This window comes from Microtus pennsylvanicus, chromosome X, assembly GCF_037038515.1.
Source record: "Microtus pennsylvanicus isolate mMicPen1 chromosome X, mMicPen1.hap1, whole genome shotgun sequence".
NCBI lineage: Eukaryota > Metazoa > Chordata > Mammalia > Rodentia > Cricetidae > Microtus > Microtus pennsylvanicus.
In genome coordinates this window covers 19839914-19858128 of record NC_134601.1, presented here as the reverse complement: position 1 = coordinate 19858128, position 18215 = coordinate 19839914, and the positions used below count along the sequence as shown (strand labels likewise).

Sequence of the window (18215 nt, the reverse complement as noted above, 5' to 3'; positions counted from 1 at the left end):
CATTGGAAAATATACTATTCACCAACCATGTTTGAGATGGAAGACAAATCTATTGTACTGTTGTGATTGATTCTAACCATCCCTTTGAAGAGTGTATGCCTACTATGGAAACCCAAAAGCACTAGAAGTGCTAGAGTTCATAGATACAACAATTATTTTGTATCCTATCTTGGGCATAGTCAGGAGCCATAATAATAAGTTTTCACCTTGAATACCATAGAAAGATAGAAATAAAAGGCCAGAACCAAAGACAAACAATAATACCATATGACTTTTTGATGAGGAATGAACAAGCAGTAAAACTTTTACTCATCTGCTCATTTGAACAGGTACTTTAGGTCACTTATGTGTTTACTGTCCCGAGAACTCAAGTGAGTATTTTGGGGAGCTTTTGTTTTTCAAAATGCCCCTTAACTGAGAAAGTGATAAATCCAGCTTCAGAGTTCCAGAGTCTTGATGAATGTAGAAGATGAGATTATATTTTTAAAAAGGCCTTTCCTTTAGCTATTAGCCCTGGTTGCCTTCTCTATGTATTTTAATTAGCACCTGCTATCCTGGTTAAATAAGATGTTTATCTGTGTCATTTACAATAATTTTATTAATTCTTTAAGGATATCATATAATGTATTTTGAACATACTCCCCCAACTCCCTCTTTACTACCCTCTTCATGCTCCCATCCCTTCTAACCCAACTCTGAAATTACTTATTTTTTCTTCTTTCCCTATCAAGTCTAGTTTGTATTGTCCAGATAGTTATGGAGCCAGTCCTGGGTGTGGTCAGGTTCCCAGTGCTCTCATAATTTTAGAAAAGGTGACTCTCCCTCTCCCAGTACCTTTTTTTTAGGGGTTAGTCACACATATTGATTAAATAACAGACGAGTCCATACATTTGGGCCAGGTGATCCTAGAATGCTGTGTACCTGGGCTCTGGTCAGGGAGTCAGAGACCTATTTCCTCTACCAGGAAGGAGGCCAGTCCTGGGCCCCATACCCAGGATACCAGCCCAATTTTTTTGGATGATGGCATCAGCCTGGGCTACAATCAGTCTGGAGTCCCACTTCACCACTTTCCATTGGCCTGGGTCTCTGTGCCTATGCTCATACCATGTCCAGAGACACAGGGAAGAGTGGTCCAGCTAGGAGGATGGTGAGGAAAGGGATGCAGCCATGACATGGTCCTGGGGAGACTCAGGCAGTGACCACAGCCAATGTGAGGCAAGGACAACACCTGGGCTGGCGAGGCCCAGAGAAGAGTTTCCATGCTCAGAGGATATTGTACTCCTGTAACTTCTCTCCTAAGTAAAAGTGGGTGAAGAGGAAGGGGCTCATGTCGATGGTATTGAACTGGCCATCTAGTACCATTTCTACCACTGCTCGGCCGATGCCAGGTGCATGCTGAAGTCCATGACCACTGAAGCCCGTAGCAAAGTACATGTTGACAACTAGTGGGTGCGGGCCCACCACGCCATTCTGGTCAAAAGTGTTATAGTCGTAATAGCCAGCCCAGGATCTCTGCACCTTCAGAGTCTTAAAAGATGGCACCCTCTGGGCCAAATGGGGTCACACTTTGTTCTGGAAGAAATCATGGTCCACTTACAGATTTGTTGGGTCTGGTTCTTCCTCCTCAGTGGGGCTGTAGCCACCTAGGTAGTTGCTGCCCAATCCTTCTCGCCGAAAATAGACTCCACTGATGTCTGCAACCAATGGTGTCTCCAGACCTGGTCCCTGGGGGCAGTGCCATAAGTGCACATACCTTTTCCTTGGCTCCACAGGTAGCTTGGTGCCCTGAAGGGTGCCAGGCAGTCCCTTCCCAATACCAGCCAGCTCTGCAATCTGCCCAGACCAGGGTCCTGCAGCATTGATCACTGCACTACACTCCACTGGCTGATACTCCAGACTCTTGTCCATTTTTACATGGACTTCGTTGATCCTTCTCAAGACTACCTGTTCCCCACTTGGGGTCTGCATTTGGCCAGATGAAGTGATGAATCGTGTCACCTCTCCCTGGTAGAGTAAGACTCCCATTGATTGGACCTTTTGGCAAAGACCCTGGAGCAAAGACCAAGCATCAAACCAACCTTCATCTTCCATCCCATAAGAGGCCAGAGCCACTCCTTCTGTGTTTATCCAGGGAAACTTGTTCTGTAGCTGCTCGGGAGATATCAGGCAGACTTTGGCTCCTTCCTGCCTTTGCATTTTCACATTGTTTTCCAAGGTGGCAGCATCCTTTTCTGAAGCTAGCAAGAGACAGCCTGAGGGGTTGAACAGGAGGTCTACAAGAGGGCCATCCACTACAGCCAGGTGTTCATTTATGTTCCGTAGAAAGTCGATTGAAAAGAGGGAGAGTTGGACATTCTCAGGCACAGAAAACTGCTGCCAAATCCCACCCACAGAAGGCCCTGTGGAGGAAGCCCGTGAATACGTGTGGTCTTGTTCCACCACCAGCACCCGAATGGCACCTCGTCTACTCTCCAGCTTCTTCAGCCAAAAGGCCACGGACAGACCAAGGATCCCACCTCTGATGGTGACCACATCCGACTGTTTCGGGGGCAGGTGGCTCGTGTCGTACGGCTCTTCCCATTGCTTTCCAGGCAGGATGCACTCAATCTTCTTCTTAAACTCAGACACCTTTGCATCCCAGTCCAGAGTAAAGCCTCCTCTGCGTGTGCGTAGGCCACGGTTTGAGAGGCCCGAGCCCAAGCCAATTCTCAGCACTTTGCGAAGCATGGTCTCTCAGAGCCCGGCTTCTTCCAGCTTGAAGTCTCCCAGTACCTTTTTAAATGGCCATCGTTCCTCAGCTAGTGGTGGGATTATGTGTCCAACTTCCTCTTTTTAATATATTGTGCAGTTTCTGTAACCCATATTCTTTGATAGCCTGCTGGAATTCAATGAGGCTATAGGCAATGTGGCTTAAAGACAGAGCTTCATCATTTCAGAAAGATCTGAATATAGGGGTTCCTGTAAAGTTTCTGCACCCCAATAAGCCACTCTGCTGACACAATAATCTGAATCAGACCAAATCAAACCAAATTAGAAAAAGCCTAGATTCAAAGGATACCAAGGCTCCCAGATGGCTTTCCAGACCCTAGAGAGTAGCCAGGGAAGGATGGTGTGGGAGAATTGTCTGTATTCTGTCAATCATGTTTTAAATAAATGCTGACTGGCCAGGCAGCAAGTATAGGTGGGTCAACCAGACAGAAAGTAGAGGCAGGGTGATGAGAACAGGAAAATTCTGGGAAGGAGGAAGCAGATTCCCCCAGTCCTTCCCAGACCACTGAAGAAGCAGGATGTGACCTACCCTGCTGAGAAAGGTGCCGAGCCATGTGGCTAACATAGATAAGGATAATGGGTTAACATAAGCTACAAGAGCTAATAAGAGGCCTGAGCTAATGGGCCAATCAGTTTTATAACTTAAGGAGATCTCTGTGTGATTTTCTTTGGGGCTTGCTGGATATGGGGTACCAGGTGGGACAGAAACCCCAACAAGCAGGACCCCATGTTACAGAATGGCACACAACATCTGATCCGCATGTCACGGAGTGGCCAACATGTGGATAACTGCATCCACAGAAAGCCTGAGAAAGCTTGGAAAATGATAAAGCAAGGCTTCTTGGTAGCAGAAATTTCTCAGATCTGCTCTGCTTGCTAGAGGCAAGCAAGCACTCTCATTTAAGAGAGGCTTCCTGACTCAGCTTTAGCCACAAAACTTTGCAGCTCTTTTAAGAGGTTCTGCCACAAAACACTTAAATGGTGTTGATGAAAAGCTGAACGCATGCTTTTTGGTTTTCAGCTGTAGCAGGAAAAAAGCTATGCTGTTTTAAACTGCCAGCTTTCTGGGCCGTCCTGCCAGGGCAGACTCTGACTCTTTGAGGCAGGAGGTCCAACTACAGAGACAGCATTTGACTGTTGTTTGTGGATACACTGTTACAACTTGCTTCCTGGCAAGGACCTTGAAATGCCATAGAGTTGTGGCGATAAACATGGCTATATCAGGTACCTCAGCCATGAGGCTAAAATCTCAGAAAGCTAAGAAATGGGCTGGATCCAGCCGTCAAAGCCACAGCTTTAATCCTCTCCATACTGCTTAGCAAATTAAAGACTCATGTAGTCAGAAAAAGAGAGATATACAATAAAGAGAGATTCAAAGACAAAGGAAACCTCTAAATGGTTTACAGTGTGTTAAAAATACATACAGGCTAAAGGTTAAAAGTTCTTAAAAGTAAAAAAGAAAGAAAGAGAGTAGTTGGGTGTGGCGGTACACACCTTTAATCCCAACACTTAGAGAGGCAGAGGTAGATTGACCTCTGTGACTTCAAGGTCTGGTAGCACACACCTTTAATCCCAATGCCTGGGAGGCAGAGACAGACAGATATCTCTGAGTTTAAGGTGTGATAGCACACACCTTTAGCCCCAGCACTGGGGAGGCAGAGACCGGCAGATCTCTGTGAGTTCAAGGACAGCCTGGTCTATAGAGGGAGTTCCAGGACAAAGATACACAGAGAACCTGTCTCAAAAAGTTAAAAGTAAAAATAAAAGAAATAGAGGTTAAAATGAAGCCATGTAAAGATGAAAAATACACACAGAGAACCTTGATACCGTATGTTATTATGCTCTCTTTGAATTGTTTGAATGCTGAGGAAGGAGCAACAGCTGCTAAAAGATATTTGCTTATAAATGCTGCTAAACTAATCCAAGATAGGGATAGGTATTTTGAAAACACCTTGACTTCAAAATTGAAGTCAAAGAGTATGTTACATTAGAGAAGAGATTTTGCTTTTGTTTTCACAGGAAATGAGAGGCTGTGGATTCATTCTGAGTTAAGAAAACTCAGGTTTGATCAAAGGCCACCTGAAAAATCTCCAGTAGAAACAGATGGCCCAGATGTCTGAGTTCTACATCCAGAACAGATTCAAGACTGCTGCCTGAGATGATCAAGCCTCACAGGATACTCCAGTCAGGACTTGATCATAACCCTAAATTTTCTTTAGGTCCCCATTAGATTATCAGATCCCCCAACCAGCCAGAAGTAGCCTGGAATACTATGCCCACATTCCCAAAAAATGGACTATAGATATTTTCCTTTGTTTAAAAAAAAGAGGGGGAAATGGTATGGGAGAATTGTCTATATTCTGTCAATCATGTTTTAAATAAATGCTGACTGGCCAGGCAGCAAGTATAGGTGGGTCAACCAGACAGGAAGTAGAGGCAAAGCGATGAGAACAGGAAAATTCTGGGAAGGAGGAAGCAGATTCCCCCAGTCCTTCCCAGACCACTGAAGAAGCAGGATGTGACCTACCCTGCTGAGAAAGGTGCCGAGCCATGTGGCTAACATAGATAAGGATAATGGGTTAACATAAGCTACAAGAGCTAATAAGAGGCCTGAGCTAATGGGCCAATCAGTTTTATAACTTATGGAGATCTCTGTGTGATTTTCTCTGGGACTAAATGGCTGGGGGACCGGGCAGAACAGAAACCCCAGCAAGCCCAGCCCTCATGTTACAGGAGGAAGATCAGAAAACCACTTGTTTGTTCTCTAGGTTGCTGTTTAAATACCCTGTGTGAGTGATCTTGAACATTTCTGGGAATGTGTCATCATTTGGCAGGTTTTCTCTAGGTGGATTCTGGACTGAGGCAACTCCCATGGGAGGGGGCTTAGAATTGAACTTCCACTCAAACATTTCAGATTCTTTGGATATATGGATGCCAGGGGCTCAGATAAAGCCTGAACCCAAACATTCCAGACTTTTTGGGTATAGGGTTGCTGGCTCAAGTCTGTCTACTTCCTGTGGTCATGGAGAGATGGGGGGAGGGAAAGTTGGGAGTTGGTGGGTTCATGCTCAGCAGGAGGTTTGGTTGGAGAGGCATCTGGTTAACTGCCATCCTGGAAACCTCAGACATCTGTTTCTTAAGGGAGATGAGAAGGCAAGGTGCCAGGAGAAAAAAAAATAGATTGTTATTACTGGCCCTATTAACGGGGCTAGCCTTAGGAAGGGTAATGGATTGCTAGAAATGAAGGACACTAAAAAGAAATCCCACACTAGCTCAGAATTGAGTATAATAGAGGGTTATTTATTTAGGGGTAGACTCACAGATCAAAATCCTCTGCATGAACAGGGAACAGAAACATAATCACGCTACTGGAAAAGAGAGCAAATGCTCACTTTACATCAGCATATATAGTATAAGAGGCCACACCCAAGTGGGTGGGTAACTTAAAGGCTGGCTATAGGAATTCCTACAGCACCTCCTAATTTTGTTTAAATAAGAGAGTATTAAGCCTAATGCAAAATTATATACAATAAGAACAAATACCAGAGATAAAAATAAGAATTATAACCAGCATAAACAATATCAAGCAAGAAACATGCGATAAATGTTTCAATAATTATCCTATTCTAAGGAGTTTAAGTCTTGTATTATAAATAACTTGGCCAAGTCATGAGAAGAAAGTAACTACAACTATATAGTCTACAACCCCATCAAAGACCTGAGAAGGGAAATAATATTACTTGAGTAAGCAGAAAGAGCAATCAAGCAACTTCCAAATTGTGCAATAAATGTCAGAGACAACTGGTTACCTGGGCAATCACCCAAAGTCTCAGTTGCAACATTGGAGCAACCAACTTTGGCTACAGTATAAAGGCAGAGCAAAATTTCAGTCACAATAGTCCTCTTGATAGCCTCACCTCTACAAAGAATCAGAAGCTAATTGCCTGAAATATAAAATTAGAGGCCTTGCTGTCAAGAAAACTTAATCTCTGGAAAAATGAATGCATCTAGAAAGTATTATATCAAGCAAGGTAGCACAAACTTCAACAAAATTGCTGTAGCAGGCTTTCTTTTGAGCCACCAACCAGCTCCCAAATCATGACACGGAGACTTATTAGTTATGAATTCTCGGGCTTATCTTAGGCTTGTCCCACTAGCTCTTATAACTTAAATCAACCTGTTTCTCTTCATCTATGTTTGCATTTCTACATTTCTTTTTTTTACATTTCTTTCATTCTGTATGTTCTACTCAGTGTCTGACTGGCTGGTGGCTGCCTGGCTAGCTGACCCCAGGGTACCTTCCTTTCTTTCTCCCTAGTTCTCTTCTATCTACTGAGCCTAGATTCCTCCTACTACTTACTCTCTCTGCCCACCATCCCTACCTTTTCCTCTACTGACTAGCTACTGGACATTTAGATTTTTATTATATCGTTCAGGTGCTTTAGGCAGGCAATATAACACCGCAACATATTTTTACATAATTAAACAAATGCAGCATAAATAAATGTAACATGCCTTTACACAGTTAAAGTAATGTTTCTCAACATAAACAAATATCACACATCTTTACATAGTTAAAGTAATATTCTGCAATATGGATCCTGTCATATAATTATGAATATATGTATATGAATTGTAAGTGGGTATACGAAATTTGTATATAGGCTATGAAATTAGTAAGGAGATGAGTTAGGTGGAAAAAATGTTGGGGGGAGGGAGGGTAATAGGGCATATTAGATGTGAAAGAGAGTAAAAAGGAGGCTGAGGAGAGTCAATTGAAGGACATGTAGGGATTCAGGGGAATAGGGGAAGAGAATCAGCAAAAACAATTTTTTTTGTTTGAAAATACCATAATGAGACCTAATACTGTATGTTCTAACTAAATGGTTTTTTAAGTAAAAAAAAAAAGAAGAAAATGTAAAGTCTTGACTGCAACTTCAAGATTTAAATGAAGCTCTAACCTATTGATGGTTATGGTTAAGTCAAAGGCCAACTGGACCAAGAGCTTCCTCATCCTAGAGTCAACATCTGGGGCTCTGATCTGAGAGTCCTTCAATCCTGTGACCCTAAGCACTCCAGTATCCTGTTTTACCACACTGAAGGAAAGGAATATTATTAGAAAGATGCCAATATTGGGCAATTTCTTTTCCAGTGGCCTTTCCGCAGACAGACAGCATTTATTTGAGAATCTATTTCCTGTGGAAATCAGGAAATGTTGTCATCCTGTAAGGCTGAAGGAATTTCTGCATACCTTTCTTTTTCTCTTTCCCTGGTAGTGCTAACCCATTTTTGTCCTCCCTTTCCCTTCTGGAGTCTTTGGTCATTGAAAAGAGAATTCCCTATATTGTTGACCATCAATAGGTGTCTTGGGTACTAATGACAAGGTGCACAATTTCCTTCTAGTATCAGTAGCAGATTGATAGAAATTTGACCCAGAGATGTATTTTTTCCATTAAAGGAAGTATTAGTACACAGTCTCCTAAAGACACATTTAAAAAGCAGTAGGTATTTTATTGCACCTCCCCCATCAAGAATTGTCAATTCAGCATAATACAGTGGTATTTACTCACTGCTTTTTAGTCTCTCAAGAACACAGACAACATCGCCACACAGCATCCTCAGTATCCCATCTCTGAGAATCCACAAGAAATGCTTCAACTTACATGGGATACTTATAATCTAACACATGTAACTGCTCTACAAAATGTATAGTCCTTTGAGTCAATCTGAAGTCACATTAGTTCTCTTAAAATCATTTAAGTTCTGTCTTATAATAGCATTGGCATCCTTCCTAGAAATCTCATCACTTTGGAAGAATGTCAAAAATTATGTATATATTTCTCAGAATTATCTAAGAAGCTTCTATGAAACTTTGTTTAAAGACATGCATAAAGAAAAGTTGTTGAATACCTAAGAAGTTTCTGGAAAAGATACACCTGCAGGTTGGTTGGTGGGTGGAGGAACAATGATGGCACTGGCCTCTTATTGTCCACTAGATGGCAATGTTAGCAAAGGTTTTCATTCTTAACCATTTGTCAGGTGGTATAAGCATTCCCCAATTGAATGGGTCTATCTGACTTTATTTTTCTTGGATCTAATTTATATTGTTGCCATAAATGTGGGTATTCCCTTACAACAGAGAAAACTTATGTGTAAGATACCTTGGGCCTTTTCCCAGTTATCTGCAAAAGAGAACTAGTTGTAAAATAAGATTTCTTTTAACAACAAATATAGAAGAATTCCAAGGGCTGGTTGTTTCTTCAATATGCTGAGCATCTAGCTGCTCCTGTACCAGCTGTTCTAAAACCTGTAGTTTCTCTGTTGTTAAAGATCATTGTGCAATCCATACAGGTTTGTCTGTCAATCATTTTAAAGGTAGGGCTGTTGGTGTCTTTGGAGGATCAGCAGCTGTTGTGCCCTGCTCTTTTACAACCTGAATGGTCATTGATTGTTCTTTATAATATCTTGCAATATTTTTCCCAGAAGTATACATTAATTTATGGTTTTGATACTAACATTGGGGAAATGTTAATCTGTGTATTCCATTGTTGTAACAAATCATGTCCCCACAAATTCTTTGATATGTTAGCCACATATGATTTTAATATTTTTCTCTGGAACCGGCCGGAGAGATGGCTCAGCAGTTAAGAGCACTGTTCATGGCCCGATTGTCCTGAAATCCAGAGGTCCCAAGTTCCATTCCCGCTAAACGTATGGTGGCTCACAGCCATCCATCCTGAGGTCTGGCGTCCTCTTGTGGGGAAAAAATATTTTTCTCTGTATTCCGGGTCGGGCTCAGAAACAGGTTATCAGACAAATGACTTGGGGTTGCCAGGAGTGGGGCAGTTCTACTTGTGGAATGCACAGGTTTCTCACGCAGCTCCTCAAATGGCAGCAGCTTGGAATTAGAGTGAGTGTGGCAGTGTTCCTAATTTGTTTTGATTTTATGGGAGTTCACAGTTAAGAAAATTTGGACTTGTAAATTGATAGATTTGCTAACGTTTATGGGGACTTTAAAAGTTGGATTGAATGCATTTTACCTTGAAACATGGTTGAGAGCCTATAAGGACAAGAGGTGGAAGAAAATGGATTAAAAATAGTGTGCTTGGGTGCCAAGCTGACACCAGGTAGACTTGTGATGGGCAATGTTGTCAGGTTAACAGAATCTACAATTGCCTGGGAGACAAGCCTCTGGACATGCCTATAGAGGATTATCATGATTGCCTTAACAGAGACAGGGTGACTTGGCCACTATGAGTGCCACCATTCAAAAGCTGGAATTCTGGGCTATAAATGAAGAAACAGACCTAAACTGCAGCATACTTTCATCATCTTTGCTTCCTAATTGTAGATGTGCTATCACCAGCTTCATCAGTCTCTTGCTGTCTCAACTTCCCTACCAAGATAAATATTACCCTTCAAATGTGAGGTAGAATAAATCCTTTATCCATTCAGTGGCTTTTGTCAGGCTATTTCATCACAGTGGCAAGAAAATAAGGTAAGAAGTCAAGGTTGGAGTGCCAGATGGGGGGATATCAGTGGAGGTAGAGCCACAGACACTAAAATGACAGCTCTTCTTTACCTGACATAAAGTTCTGATCCCTAAAACCCAAAGATTTTTATTCTGAATATGTCAATTTGGTTGGAAGCAGACAAGATCGCCAGACAAAAGTTGGGAGCATGGGGGTGGGGGTGGGGTGGGGGAAGGGAAGAGGGGGAGAGAGAAGGGAGAAAGGGAGGATTGGGGAGAGCTTGGGGGAGTGGGATGTTGAGATGGAGGAAGGGTGGATATGGGAGCAGGGAAGAAGATATCTTAATCAAGGGAGCCATTTTAGGTGTAATTATCTTTTCTGTCTCTTTAAGAGACAAGCCACACCCACTCCCTACCTCATCAGGCAAGCTGATCTTCAGCTTCCAGCCTGAGTTCTTTCTCTTTTCCGTCTCCCTCTCGAAGAGGCAGCTTCTGCCTCTCCCCACTTCTCCCCTTCCCCGCTTCTGTCTATCCCTTCTCTCTTTCTCTCTTCTCTCTCTCTTCTCTCTCTTTCTCTCTCTGCTCTTCTCCCCTTTTCCCTTTCTCTCCATAACCCACCTTATAAATATCCAACCTCACTCTGCATGGTGTGCCTATCATCTGTCTCTCGTCTGATGTTGCCACATGGCTCGCCACCCAGGACCAGCCAACAACAATTTAAGCAGTCTCTCTTCCAGCAACAGGACAAGAATAAAAGGGTGAAATAGCAAAGAACCAAAACAGCCAAACTGTTAGACCGGAAAATGAAGTGTAAGGCAGCAAAACATACTTATTAGGGAAAGACTTAAGAAACATTAGGTTAGCCTTAGTTTCTTCTGCCTAGAGGCCTAGGGGAAAAATGAGGGCACAAAATGTTGAATGACTTGCACCAATAAGGCAACATAATCCATACAGAAGTTTATTAAAAGGTCCAAGTGGCCAGAATCTTCACCAGTCAACTCACTAAAAGTGAAGGTAAGAAAGAAAAAAGTGACAACTCCACTGTTGTTTCTGGTGAATAAAGGTGTGCTCTTGGGTCATAGTGGTTCTTGAGTGATCACATTGACCTCTTAATGACTCTCCAATGGTGACTGAACCCACCTGTGAGACATCATGACCCACTCAGACCCCCTTTGTGTACTCATATTGCTAGTGCATTGGCTGACACTGTGAGCTATCTCTGAACTGTGCCCTGGAGGAGCTGATCCTATGGGGAGGCCTGAAAGAGTAAGTCTGCTTCTGTGCTCACCAAGGAAGGGAAGGTGAAGACACCGGTGGGAGGTTCAGTTAAAGTAGGCCTCCCTATTACTAAGAGAATTGTATTGACCGAGGTTTCTCTCAGGCCTCTGTACCTATTTCACTCTACTCAAATGTACCTTTGGGTCCAATGAGCCAATCCCCCACTATTTTCCTGGGTGGGTTCCCCTAGGAATCCTTCACATTCTCCACGAACTCTCTTTACCATTGAACATCCCCACCACAACAACACACTGTATGGAGTCATACAAATGAAGTAATCTGCTTCTGACTCACTTGCTGGGGTCTTGCAGAATCCATCCAGCCCTGACTCAGGCCATGGGCCAAACCAACCTCTGGAGAGTCCAACTATTTAGATTGTTCAAAATGCCCTCTCCTGGGGAACTGTATACTTCAGATTCAAGCAGGATATTACACTACACAAGCTAGGGACAAGAAGTACAGATGAGTCCCTCACAGGTCTTTTGACTCTTGTGTACCATCAGAGTCACATGGGATGACGAAGATGTTCAGGTAACCAGGATGGCCTTGTCCATACTCTGCTCTCAGCAGTCCCTATGAATCATCTATAAGCTGTATGGGACACCTGTCATTCACTTTGAAAGGCAGGCCATACACTCCTCCAAAAATTCAGCACTACCAGATACCAAAAAACACCAATTCCATGCACTAGATTCGGCCTTGCCCTTCAAGAGCAGGAATAAGGCTCCATCCTTAAAGGACAGCTTTCTTCACTATGAATGGGAAAAGCACTTACACGCCACAGTCTCCTGTCATGGACTCCAAACTAAGGCTAATGTCCTAGCAGAGGGTTCCTCGATACTATGCCCCACATTATGTCAAATGACTCCCAGGCCTTTGAAAACGCTGTTAGCACCCATAGGGACAAATACACCTATGATCATCTTGCTGACGTTTCCTCCATCCATTATCCAGGTCTGGGAGAGAAGCAAATGTACCTCTGAGTAAATCCCATGCCATGCCATCCCCAATACAGGGTCCAGCTTTAGGAACATGATTACAGGGATGCAGTGAATCTGTCTCTGATCTTGACCAGCACTAACGTCTTTCAGTCACACTTATCAGTGTCATTAAGGGATGCCCCTCTGGTGAGGGATGTAGGGCTGCATTGTGTACAAGGGTATTCTGGATTGAGGGGGAACAGTTTGCCTCAGGAGACCCATCTCTCATGGTCCCAACAAATACGGGTATGCTAGACACAGACTGGACCTGCTTGCTGAGGCCAACTTGCAGCACCATGCACTACCGGTGCCACAGAGAGCTTCATGAAGCCTCGGGCTTTCTGTGTGCCAAGGAAGCAGTGACACTCGAGGATGGAGAAGAATGTACACTGAAAGGTTTCATCAGTGCAAGCCACCTAGAGGAAGAGCCCAGTTAGGAAGCAGGTATTCTGCCTGTGTGGGGCGGGGAGGGGAGGAGGAAGCAGACACACCCGCCAAGAGCCAGGCAGTATCTCAGCGGGAGCCAACCCTAACAAGAACTTGCTTTCAGGGAGCAGGAGATATTGGTGCCCCCCCCCCCCGCAACATCTACCAAAGACAGGAAGAAGCTCAGCAGAAGCCAACCCTAGGGAGAACTTGCTTGCAGGGAGCAGGAGCTACTGGTGTGTTCCCCCACCTCCCCCCACCCAACATCCCCCCCACCCTCCCCAGACACCCCCCCCCCGCACACATCTACCAAAACACAGGAAGTAGCACAGCAGGAGCCACCCCTAGCAAGAACTTGCTCGCAGGGAGCAGGAGCTATTGGTGTCTTCCCCCCACACTCCCCCCCCAACATCTACCAAAAGACAGGAAGTAGTTCAGCAGGAGCCAACCCTCGTGAGAACTTGGTTATAGCTGAGCTGTTGGTGTCCCGCCCCCCCCAGGCACACCCACCGAGAGCTAGGCAGTAGCTCCTCTCGCGAGAACTCGATTGTGCAATCACAGTGGGCCTCACGTGGTGTGTTCGGTGGCGCTCATAATTGTCACTTCATCTCCGTAGCTGAGCCTGAGTGGTGCCGTTGATTGAGCCAGGGGAGCTGAGTGGAAAGTCAGAATCGCCATGCAGGATCCTGGCGAGGCCACAGGTGGTAGAACAGGGGTGGAAGAAGGCGAGGATGGGCAGCAGAGACCCCGAGCTTCCGATTTCCAGGCTAGTTCTCAGAGTTCGGTGGCAGAGGGTGACCAAGACGAGGTCCCTCGTGAGAGTGGACCAGAAGATGCCAGTAGCCAGCCTCTTCTAGGCAGGTCCCGCCCAGGGAGCCCTGTAGGGTTAGGTGGGGCAGCTGAAGAGGCAGCTGTCGTTCCCCAAGACGAGCTACCCACACTTCTCCCTGGACCCAGTGGAGATGTTGCAACAACTGCAAGTCCACTCATGGAGTTGTATCCTTTCCTGGGAGACCCTTGGCCGGGGCTATGGGAAGATAGGAAGGATGAAACGTGAAACGAAGTCTTTCGGGTGGGTGAGCAGGAAGGCTGACAGCAGGGGAAGGAAGAGACAGAGTGGTACACTCTGGACAGTTAGTCCAAGAAGAAACATCATGCTGGCAGGGCAGGGAGTTGTCTAATCCAGAGAAGACTTCATAATGTAGAAGAAAACCTGAACCGTTGGGGAGGCGGGAGGTGGATGATGCGTGTTTAGCATCGTCAGAAGGAAGATTCTGGGGCAGTCTTGGTCTTGGGTTGCACGTGGGAGCAGTGTCAGACAGGCCTCAGAAGTATACCAGACCACATAGCAATAGGAAACCTAATAGTGGATGACACCTTAACCACAGCCCCTTCCAGCACTGTAAGAGTGCCTTTCAGGTCTGCAGTAGAGGCAGGCATAGCCCGCAGGTCCCTGGTCGCCAATGCCCAGCGCCAGCTACTGATGGTTCCACAGGAGTACATCGTGAATGACAGTACCTTGGTTGTGTCAGTATTCCCAAAGCCTGGAGTAGGGGTGGCTTCGGGGTTGGGAGGCCGTGTGCGCTCTAGGGGCGTCCTAATGGAGAGACACTGGTGGGTTAGATGTAAGTGGGAAGGCAGGGTGTGAGGGACCTGAACAGATCCCTCATTTCCCTGATGGTGTTTCTTTCTCTCACATTTAGTAGGTGGACAACTGACGACACCAGTCTCTTCCAGATTTCCATCAATCGTTTCCTTGACCAGCTCTCCGTGGTGATGAGAAATATTCGGCACTTCCAGTTTGTGGCTGTTGTCAAACGAGGAAGGGGAAGGATTCATCACACCTAAACTTTCTCCCCCTAAAAGACAAGACAAAGGCATTTTGTGTTTTTGGTAATTGATACCTTGCCTTCAAATTTCAAAGTTTTGATGCATTTCCCCTTTATCAGTCCCATGCTTGTCTTGTTTTCCTTTTGCTTAAGGAAAGGGTGCTTAAATGTTTGTTGCTGAACAAAATAAAACTAACATATTGTGGTTTAGATGTTTTTGGTTAGGTTTTGGTCTGACATTACTTTTGGCTATGGCAGAAGCCTCCAGTTTTCTCATCTGTGTACTTTGGTTGGAAGGAAAGTTCTGAAATTTAAAATTTCTCACAGTCCAAAGCAGGGAAAGATATTTTAGTAAATGGACAGAAAATTACATTATTTAAAGTCAGTTACTTATTCAGCACACAATATGGTTATCTTTGAAGTAAAATTTTTTCTGTTAGAATATGATAAAGAGCTTTGCTAGCATGCCAGAGTCCCTGAGTTCAATCCCAAAGTACTATTTAAAAAAAAAGGTGTGTGTGTTCTATAGAACTAAGTATATAAAGGCAATAAAGACATTTTTATGTTTATTCTTTAATATTTTTCCTGGAATATTTCTCTTATGGAATACTAGCTTTTCCATTTCCTCACACTTTTCAGGAGAAATTTATGTTAAAAACATCCTCCTATATACAGATAGTAAACGTTTAGGCTTATCCACTTTTTCCTATATAATAAATAATTTAGTTCATGAAAACTTACTTCCTTGAGGTATATTAGAAGAGGCAGATTTCCTGAATTAAACATTTATACAGTCACGTATTAAATTTCTCCACGTATACTACTCGACCGTTTTCTAATATGGGCCTTACACTCACCAAATCTCAGTCTTCAGACTCTCTTTCATGACCACTGGGTTGATCGTTTCCATACAGAAGTGAAAAACGGATTTAGTTTGAGAGGACAAGAAAGAAACACCAGAGCAGGATATTTGAGGCTCCCAGGCCTTCTTTCAGATTAGTGTAGGGTGACATCGAGACAAATGGTTGTGCTTGTTAAGTAGTGGCCAGCTGTGTACAAACAGCCTGCATGCGAGAATCTTGCTAAACTCACTCATTAGTTCTTGTGACTGTTTATATATATGTATGTGCGTATGTATGTTTGTATATATATGTATGTATACATATGTGTATTAAAGGCAATTTTATTTCTTTCTGATCTGACACTGTTTCTTGATTGTTTTCTTTCTTCACTCTGTCTTCGATGTTCCCAGTCCTTCTGTCTATCCCTGGTATGTGTTGGGTGGTGGTCAGGTCTCTCTGAGAGCCCTGCCTCCTGCCTCCTGAATGATGAGGTTTTCTGTGCAGGTGGACAGGCACGGTCACAGGCTTCTGGTTCGATTGGGCTGGGCAGTTACCTGTGATCTTGTGAGGATTGTGTGGGGTGACCCCTTCCTGGTCTCTGGTAGTTTTCTCATGTGCTGAGCTTGCAGGTCTCTAGCTGGGCCCTCTGGGAGAGGCAGTGCTCTGTCCCTCGGCAGCTGCCACGACTCAGTCTCAAAGGCTGCAGCTGCCCAGATTCTCACAACCATCTCTTCAACTCTGGTGTCTCCAGGGGTCTACTGACAGTTTCTTCCTCCAGGAGGATGGGCACCAGATGTAGTGCGATTTCCAGTTGACCTTAGTACTAAAATCCCAGAGTCAGGCATTAGGGGGTGAAATCTGAAAGATCAGAGAAACAGAGCCGCCAGCCACTAGTGCTTACCCCATACAAAATCCTCACACAGAATGGGGTATCCTGTCTCTTTAAGTCTCAGGCTGAATGTCATGCCCTCCTCTCTCCTCCCACCTTGAATTCCCCTCTCAGCCCAGCCACATCCTTTCCTGTCACCATTTCCCTAGTGCTACTGGGGTTGATGGCCTGTGATCCCCAAGTACTAGAATTAAAGGTGTGAGCCACCACTACCTGGTTCTGTGTCTCGGAGACTGAAACAATTTCATGTAGCCCAGGGTGGCCTTCAACTCACAGACATGGGGTCTCGCTCTGCCTCCTGAGTACTGGGACTAAAGGTGTGTGCCACCACTTCTGGGCCTCTATGGCTAAATAGTGGCTGGCTCCACACTGATCCTCGGGCATACACAAGGGGCACATGCATACATGCAGGCACAACATCTATACATATAAAGTAAAAAAAAATAAAAATGAAAAATAGAGAGTAACAAAATACACATGACTTGAAAACAAAAGTGGGGTAGAATGAGGAGGCAGGGGCCTGGTGTGGGAGGTCTTTCTGTCTATGTGCTGCTTTTATTGGTTAATGAATAAAGAACTGCTTTCAGCCTATGGCAGGGAAGAACAGAACTAGGTAGAGAAAGCTAGGCTGTATGCTGGGAGAAAGAGGGGCAGAATCAAGAGAGGATTCATGTAGCCCTGCCGGAGACCAGACGCCGGAACTTTAACTGGTAAGCCACAGCCTCGTGGTGATACCAGACTATTAGAAATGGGTTAAATTAATATGTAAGAGTTAGCCAATAAGACGCTAGAGCTATGGGCCAAGCAGTGACTTAATTAGTACAGTTTCTGTGTGATTATTTTGGTTCTGGGTGGCCGGGAAGAACAAGCAGCCTCCTTCAACAGGGCCCAGCAGGGGAGGATATTGGGTTGATGGAGGAGTGCAGGAGAAGAGCTTCAAGACAAAATATGTAGGAAAACCCCGTACTGAAACCCATTTCTTTGTGACTAAGTAAAAACAAAACAAACCAACCAACCAACCACCAAACATAAAATAATTGTGTCTGGAGAGATACCTCAGCACTGAAGAGTACTTACTGCGCATCCAGAGGATCAGAGTTCATTTCCCAAAACCCACTCTGGGATTGGGTCTCATGAATATATATATCTGTCTCCAGGGGGTCTGGATACCTCTGGCTCCTAGGGTCATATGTACTGATGAGCACATGTTCCCGCCCCCCCCATACTTACAGTGAAAATAAATCTCTTGTAATAAAACAATGAAAAGGTATGTGTGTGCTGTGGAATCCATGAGAAGCAAAGAACTCTACCTGAGAAAGATACAGAAATGCTTATGAGCCCTCATCCAAGATGGCAGAAGCAGGGGCACGCGGAGGGGGGGTGGGCAGGCACGACATGCTCATCAAGTGTAATGTAAAGAAGTTTTATTAAGGAGTCAGGGTCTGTCTTAGGATTTTGAGTGCTGTGATAAAACCACCATAACCAAAACCAACTTTGGAGGAGTGGGTCAATTCCAGCTTACACTCTATAGTTCATCACGAGGGAAGTCAGGGCAGGAACTCAAGGCAGCACCCTAGAGGCAGGAACTGAAGCAGAGGCCGTGGAGGAACTCTGCTTACTGGCTTGCTCCCTGTGGCTTGCTCAGCTTGCTTTCTTAAACAACTCAGGTGCCCAGGGAGTGGCACCTGGGGGCACCGTGTGCTGGGCCCTCCTACACAAATCATTAATCAA

General features: G+C 44.6%; 2 protein-coding genes across 3 annotated transcripts; one reads left to right on the top strand and one right to left on the bottom strand.

Annotated features, from left to right (window-relative positions):
• Positions 1 to 850: 850 nt before the first annotated feature.
• LOC142841313 (FAD-dependent oxidoreductase domain-containing protein 1-like) lies at positions 851 to 2756 on the bottom strand. 2 transcript variants are annotated; one of them, XM_075958143.1, is made up of 2 exons: positions 2079 to 2756; positions 1726 to 2034 (listed from the first exon to the last, which is right to left on the bottom strand). In XM_075958143.1, the coding sequence occupies exons 1-2, from the start codon at positions 2725 to 2727 to the stop codon at positions 1871 to 1873; spliced, it is 813 nt and encodes a 270-aa protein (XP_075814258.1). In that variant the 5' UTR covers positions 2728 to 2756; the 3' UTR covers positions 1726 to 1870. The 2 variants fall into 2 exon arrangements, with proteins under 2 accessions (XP_075814256.1, XP_075814258.1); XM_075958141.1 differs by having other exon boundaries at positions 851 to 2756.
• A 10844-nt stretch (positions 2757 to 13600) lies between these two features.
• On the top strand, positions 13601 to 14772 carry LOC142841676 (EKC/KEOPS complex subunit LAGE3-like). The gene is made up of 3 exons (XM_075958571.1): positions 13601 to 13920; positions 14323 to 14451; positions 14628 to 14772. Exons 1-3 carry the CDS (start codon positions 13601 to 13603, stop codon positions 14770 to 14772), a joined length of 594 nt encoding a protein of 197 aa, XP_075814686.1.
• Positions 14773 to 18215: the final 3443 nt, after the last annotated feature.